At 43.2% G+C, this 7,120-nt stretch overlaps 1 protein-coding gene across 5 annotated transcripts in view; it reads left to right on the top strand.

Annotated features, from left to right (window-relative positions):
* The first annotated feature begins 2,522 nt into the window (after positions 1-2,522).
* abcc4 (ATP binding cassette subfamily C member 4 (PEL blood group)) overlaps positions 2,523-7,120 on the top strand; it is a 566,891-nt gene continuing 562,293 nt past the window's right edge. For 2 of the 5 annotated variants that reach the window (XM_068034378.1, XM_068034377.1), the window contains exon 1: positions 3,710-3,832. In XM_068034378.1, coding sequence (XP_067890479.1) covers positions 3,759-3,832 — 74 coding nt within the window. In that variant the 5' untranslated portion in view covers positions 3,710-3,758. Of the gene's footprint in view, positions 2,881-3,707; positions 3,833-7,120 lie in introns of those variants that run through there. The other 3 variants (XM_068034379.1, XM_068034380.1, XM_068034381.1) reach the window with 3 other exon arrangements.

Here is a 7,120-nt window from a genome sequence, read left to right as displayed (position 1 = left end):
ACAGGCTTGGAAGTTTTTCTAACATTGATAGCAGAGGATGGTTGCCTGAAAGTGAAGACTGGAGACTAAGATTTGTTTTCAGACAGCAGATTAGAACTGGAGGTTTTTTTTGAGAAGGCTGTAGTTGAAAATTTTCTTTTGAAGAAAAATGACTGAAACCAGGTGTAAGGTGTTGGGATATGATTTTCACTGCTGTTTTGTGAAGCCCACCATAACGATCAATGGAAGAATAAAGTTGATCTATGGACATGGGTTATGTCTTTCCCAAAAAGGAAGCAAGGATTATCCCTTGCACTTTCACTTCCCATCAGAAGCAAGAGCTATACAGGAAAAATGGGTAATCTTTACAGAAGAGATGCTTCAGGTACAGGCTAGGAACATTCCAACAAGGGCAAAAAGCAGTGGAACTGAGAACATGGCTCCTTGGTGTTGTGTCTAATACGTTCTGTTAATGGATCTTAAATATCTAGTAGTTGAAGGGAATAGGGTGAACAAGTGTTGGGTGTTCATTAATTGTACTCAGATGTACATATAAAGAGCCAGCCAGCACTGGCTGGGTGTTGTGAGGAGTGGAGAAGTAAATTCTATACCAAGCAATAAACTGTCTCCAGCAAAGCATCTTAGTCTCAGTATCTTCTTCACAAACAGGCTTGAAAGTTTCTCTAACACTTGGATGACAAGGGAGATAAAGATTTCAATGAAACAAAAAAGAGGGTGTATGATGCATATCAGGTGAACTCAAGTGAGAACTAGACCATATCCAATAAGTTGAGAGGGGAGGTGAAGAGGAAAGTAAGACTGGAAAAGAGAGAATATAAAAGCAGTCAACATAAAATGGAACCCAAAGATCTTCCACCAGCATATAAATAATAAGCGAGTAGCAAGAGGTGGAGTGGGGTGTAATATGGACAAAGAGGGTAATATATGCTTAGAGGTGTAGGGCAAGGCTAATATACTTAATGAGTACTTTGCAACATTTGTAACACTAAAAGTGGAATCTGACAAAATATTGGTAGAAGTGAAGAGGGTACTTACAATGGATATGATTAAAAATTGAGACATGGAGGGACTAAAATGGCTAGCTCTGCTTAGGATAGAGAAGGCACCTGGTCCGGATAGCTTGTACACCAGGTTTCTAAAGGAAGTGAGGATGGAGATAGCCGAAGGGCTTGCCATAATATTCCAATCTTCCCTGGATATAGGGGAGGTTCCAGAGGACTGGAGAGTTGCAATTGTGATACCTTTATTCAAGAAAGGGTGTGAGGACAATCTTAGCAACTAAAGTGCAGTAAGGTTTTAGAAACAATAATCAGGGAAAATATCAACAGACTCTTGGAGGGTTTGAATTAATTAAGGATAGGCAGCATAGATTTGTAAAAGGCAGATCATGCTTGACTAATCTAAGTGTATTTTTTCATTAGGTAACAGAGAAAGTTGATGAAAGGAACACTGGATGTTGTTCATATGGATTTGAAGAAAGCATTTGATAAGGTACCACATAAAAGGCTGGTTAACAAAACTGAGGCTCATGAAATGGAGGGTCAGTGTCCAATTGTAAAAAAAAAATTGTCTTAAGGGTAGAAATCCGTGAGTTGTAGTAAATGGTTGTTTTTCAGACTGGTGGATGGTAGACAGTGGTGTTCCCCAAGAGTCAGTGCTGGGACCACTGGTTTTTTGTGATATATAAATGACTAGGATCTTGGAATACAGAGTAGAATCTCAAAATGTGCTGATGACACCAAACTTGGAGGTGCAGCAAACAGTGAGGATGATATGAACTGCCTGCAACAGGACGTAGACTAGCACAATGGGCAGAAAGGTGGCAGATGGAATTTAATATTCACAAGTGTGAGGTGACGCATTTTCACAAAAGGAATAGGGAGAGGCAATATATACTTAACGGCACAGTTCTAAAGAGTGTGCAGGAACAGAGGGACCTGGCAGTGCATGTGCATAGATGTTTGAAAGTGGCAGGACATACTGAGAGTGTGGTTAGTAAGGCATATAGGATCTTGGGCTTCATAAATAGAGGTATACAGTACAAAAGCAGGGAAGTTATGCTGAACCTTTATAAAGCTCTGGTTAGGCCCCAGTTGGAGCAATGTGTTCTGGTCACCGCACTTCAGGAAGGATGTGAGAGTCCTTGAGAGGCAATTTATTAGAATGGTTCTAGGGATGGAGGATTTTAGATACAAGGTTATATTGGAAAAGCTTGGGTTTGTTCTCCTTGGAACAAAGGAGATTGAGGGGAGATTTAATAGAAGTTTACAAGATTATGACAGACTTAAATAAGTTAGACAAAGAAAAGCTGTTCCCATTAACAAATAGTATAAGGACTAGAGGACACAGATTGAAAGTTTTGGGCAAATGATGCAGGGGGAAATGAGAAAGCACTTTTTTACGCAGTGGGTGGTAATGATCTGGAACTCACTGCCTGCAAGGGTAGTGAGGGCAGAGACAATCATTGACTTCTGGAGGAAGTTGTGTGGTCACCTAACAGAAATAGACTTGCAGGGCTACGGGGATCGAGCCGGTTAGTGGGACTGACTGCATAGCTCCATGGAGAGCCAGCATGGGCTCGATGGGCCTAATGGTCTCCTTCTGATTGGAATCTAAGAAAGTGACTCATTTCAAGCAATTGATTTTGTGTCTTCAAGCTACGCAGTGGGTATGATGCCCACCCCCTAGTTAAAGGGACAATTTAGTTGGAAATTGGAGGTATTCATAATGGATGGTGCACACAGAATAAGGGTTCAATGACACATCTCTGGAATTACTGCTGGGTCCAGTCAGGAGCAAGAGGGCATACTTGTCCCCAGCAATGGAAGGAAGAAACCCCAGGCTCTCAGGAAGAAGGCATGACTGGTGGTAGCTGAGGAGGTGAGCAGCAGGAGTGTTTGGAAGTTTTGGATGGAATGTAGGAAGCAGTTTAATGAAGAAAGGTCAGGAAATGTGAAGTGCCAGTACATTTGCTGAATCAAATATGCTTTGCTTTTGGCCCTGAGAATGGGAAAAATCCCCATGTCTTAAAATCTGAATTTTAAAACTGTTAAAACATATCACACGTTTAGATTTGTACTTTCACCCAAGGTGGAAAGCAGAAGGGCCTTTTAATTTGATAGATACATCTTGCATTCAAATTATTTTGTTTTACCAATGAATGAAAAACGAAAGTTTTTTTTCCACGGTCGGTCCGGAGAACAAACTCTCGAGAGGTTCTGATGAAAAGTCACAGATCTGAAATGTTAAACTGTTTCTCGCTCCACAGATGCTACCACACCTGTTGAGTATTTCCAATATCTTCTGTTTTGCATACTTTCCTCACCTTTCTTTTCGAATTAACGGTTCGTTTTAAGCTTAACGTTATAAGCATCACGAAATCCACCCCCTGAGCGGGAGGGAGAGCGCGCGCTTCGCAGGCAGGGTTCGGCGCCGGGGGAGGGGCCGGAGGAGGGGGAGGAGCCGGAGCCGGAGCCGGAGGAGGGGCCAGGAGGAGGGGGCGGAGGGGGCGGGGCCAGGAGGAGGGGGCGGAGGGGGCGGGGCCAGGAGGAGGGGGCGGAGGGGGCGGGGCCAGGAGGAGGGGGCGGAGGGGGCGGGGCCAGGAGGAGGGGGCGGAGGGGGCGGGGCCAGGAGGAGGGGGCGGAGGGGGCGGGGCCAGGAGGAGGGGGCGGAGCCGGTGCCCGAGGAGGGGGCGGGGCCAGGGGAGGTCCCGGTAAGAGCGGCTCAGTCAGAGCGCCGTCCAAGTGTTAAACACTAACATGGAGCCTCTTCGTGGAGACGATAAGCGAAATCCCCTGGCAACGGCCACTATATTCTCCAAAGTGTTTTTCTGGTAAGCGCGAGCTTTCGCCGATAGATTTTCCTCTCGTTCATTTCTGACTAGAGGTGAACCATCTGTTTACTGTGGGCTTCATGGTATCGCTGCTTAGATTTTTTTTTGACCTGAGGGGAAGTCTCAAATTATTCTGAGGCTCGCCTGGTTGAATTGCTGCAATTCGCGCTGAGAGCATTCTGTGATTCCGTGTAGCGCGTCTTAGTTTAAAGTGACAGGCCCGAGATTGTCCCTTTGTACATCTACCAAGTATTAATCAGTTTCCAGTAGTCCTATTCTCCCTGTGTGCCGGGCTGCTTTGTGTACTCTCTACCTGCAAGTACTATACTGGGGGAAGGATCGGTGGTTGCCTAGGGTTTGTTAGTTGGCGGTTATTAAGACCAGCACCCATCGACGTCCTTCCCGGTGGTGAAGGAGAGCGGCTTGTCCACACGTTTGCCAGCGACGAACATGATCCCTTACTTTATTATTTTTTTTTGTGTCTGTCTTCCTCATTAATAATCCCTGTAAACAGGAGCCGAACGAACAAATGCCAGTTCCTGTTTGTCGCTGCAGACATAGTGGGGATTGCAAAAGCTGCGGTAAATAAAATTTACGTTTTTATTGAAACTTGCAGCATTAGATTATTTAAGATCTGCGAGACGGGAACTGCGGTCGCCAGTATAATTGACCCAACTGGAGAGTCTAGAAAAGCTGGGATTGTTCTTCTTAAAGAAGAAAAGATTAAGGGGAAATTTATTAGAAGTCATAGTCATTTACAGCACAGAAGGAGGCCATTCAACCCATTGAGTCCCACGCCGGCTCTTGGCTTGGCAGCCAGTCCCACACCCTGGCTCGATCCCGGTAGCCCTGAAAGTCGATTTTTCTCACTGGGTCATACAACTTCCTCTTGAAGTCATTCATCCTCTCCGCTTCCACCACCTGTCTAGGCAGCAAGTTCCAGGTCATTACAACCCAGTGCATTAAAAAAAAGTGCTTCCCCATATTCGCCCTGCACCTTTGCCCAAAAACTTTAAATCTGTGCCCCCTAGTCCTTATACTATTAATGGGAACAGTTTTTCCTTGTCTATCTTATCTAAGCCTGTCATAATCTTGTACACTTCTATGAAATCTCCCCTCAATTTCCTTTGTTCTAAGGAGAACAAACTCAAGCTTTTCCAACGTAACCTTGTAATTAAAATTCTCCATCCCTAGAACCATTCTAGTAAATCTCCTCTGCCCCCTTTCGAAGACCCTCACATCCTTCCTGAAGTGTAGAGACCAGAACTAGATGCAGTACTCCATTTTGGGCCTAACCAAAGCTTTATAAAGATTCAGCATAACTTCCCTGCTTTTGTACTGTATGCCTCTATTTATGAATCCTAAGATTCCATATTCTTTACTAACCACACTCAATATGTCCTGCCACCTTCAAACATCTATGCACATGCACCTCCAAGTCTCTTTGTTCCTGTACACTCTTAAAAACTGTGCCATTAAGTATATATTGCCTCTCCCTATTCCTTTTGGCAAAATGCATCATCTCACACTTGTCAGTATTAAATTCCATCTCTGCCCATTCTGCTAGCCTATCTGTATCCTGTTGCAGGCAGTTCATATCATCCTCATTGTTTGCTGCACCTCCAAGTTTGGTGATGTCAGCAAATTTTGAGATTCTACTCTTTATTCCAAGATCCAAGCAATTTATTTATTTATATACACACTGACCCTTGGGGAACACCACTGTCTCCTATCCTCCAGTCTGAAAAGCAACCATTTACTAACCCGAAACGTTAACTCTGCTTCTCTTTCCTCAGATGCTGCCAGACCTGCTGAGTATTTCCAGCATTTCTTGTTTTTATTTCAGATTTCCAGCATCCGCAGTATTTTGCTTTTACCATTTACTGTGACTCGCTGTTTTCTGCCCTTAAGCCAATTTTTTTATCTGCTATGGGCCGAGTGCTGGAAAATGGGATTAGAATAGATAGGTGCTTGACGGCCAGCACAAACACGATGGGCCGAAGGGTCTGTTTCTGTGCCATATAACTCTGACTCTCCAATGCCATGAGCCTCAATTTTGTTAACCAGCCTTTTATGTGGTACCTTATTAAATGTTTTCTTCAAATCCACATAAATAACATTCACCGCATTCCCTTCATCAATCTTCTCTCTCATTTCATCAAAAAATTCAATTAGTCAAGCATGATCTGCCTTTTACAAATCCATGCTGGCTATCCTTAATTAACTCAAACCCCTCTAAGTGTCCGTTGATATTTTTCCTGATTATAGTTTCTAAAATCTTATCAACCACTGATGGTAAACTAACTGACTGGTAGTTGCTAAGACTGTCCTTACACCCTTTCTTGAATAAGGGTATCACATTTGCCACTCTCCAATCTGGCACCTCCCCTGTATCTAGGGAAGATTGCAATACTATGCCAAACACTTCTCTCTGCATCCCCACTTTGTTTAGCAACCTGGGATGCAAGCATTTTAGTGTTTGTTTTCAAAGTTATGAAGCTTTTTGATAGAGTATATAAGGAGAAATTCTTTGCAGTAGCAAAAAGGTGGCAACTAGAGGACACAGATTTAAGGCAAAAGAACCTGAGGGGAAATGAGTTTTTTATTCCTAACATGATCTGGCATGCACTGCCGGAAAAGATGGTGGAAGCAAAATCAATAACTTCCAAAAACAATTTGGATATGTACTTAAATGGAAATGCTTGCAGAGATGTGGGGAAAGAGCCAGGTATTGGGAAGAATTGGATAGCTCTTTCAAAGAGCTGGCACAGGCACTATAGGCTGAATGACTTCCTTCTGTGCTGAATGATTCTAATTCTCCTTTCTTCCCCTGTCCCTTTGTAGTGGAAATTAGAGTTTTATTACTGCTTCCTAACACCACAGCTGCTCAAACTGAATTTAAATTGTGAGGAAAGGTGCAGTTTGTAATTTTGTTTTTCCTCTCCATTATGGAGGATGTGATTCATAGAGTAGGCTTCAATAAGCCCACCTCCCCAAGTGCCATTCTTTAAGATAATAAGTCAACACTTTGTGGAATAAACAAATGAGGCTAATCCTGCCCTTAACTGACATTTCTGCACATTTCGCACACAAGTAGCATGGAGTCCAGTTCTGCAGAGTACTGCTTCTACAGAGTGCTAAACTCGGGGAATTTGGTGAGTGAGGGAATTTTTAACGGTTGATCTCTTTTTAAAATTTAGTTAGGTTAAATGCTAAATATAAAACTTAACTTTAACAAAGTGTCTTTCACAGCATGAATAATAAAAAAAAGACCGCAATTGTTGACAA

This window comes from Heterodontus francisci, chromosome 6 (genome assembly GCF_036365525.1).
Source record: "Heterodontus francisci isolate sHetFra1 chromosome 6, sHetFra1.hap1, whole genome shotgun sequence".
NCBI classification, from domain to species: domain Eukaryota; kingdom Metazoa; phylum Chordata; class Chondrichthyes; order Heterodontiformes; family Heterodontidae; genus Heterodontus; species Heterodontus francisci.
This window is presented reverse-complemented; position numbering and strand designations above follow the sequence as displayed.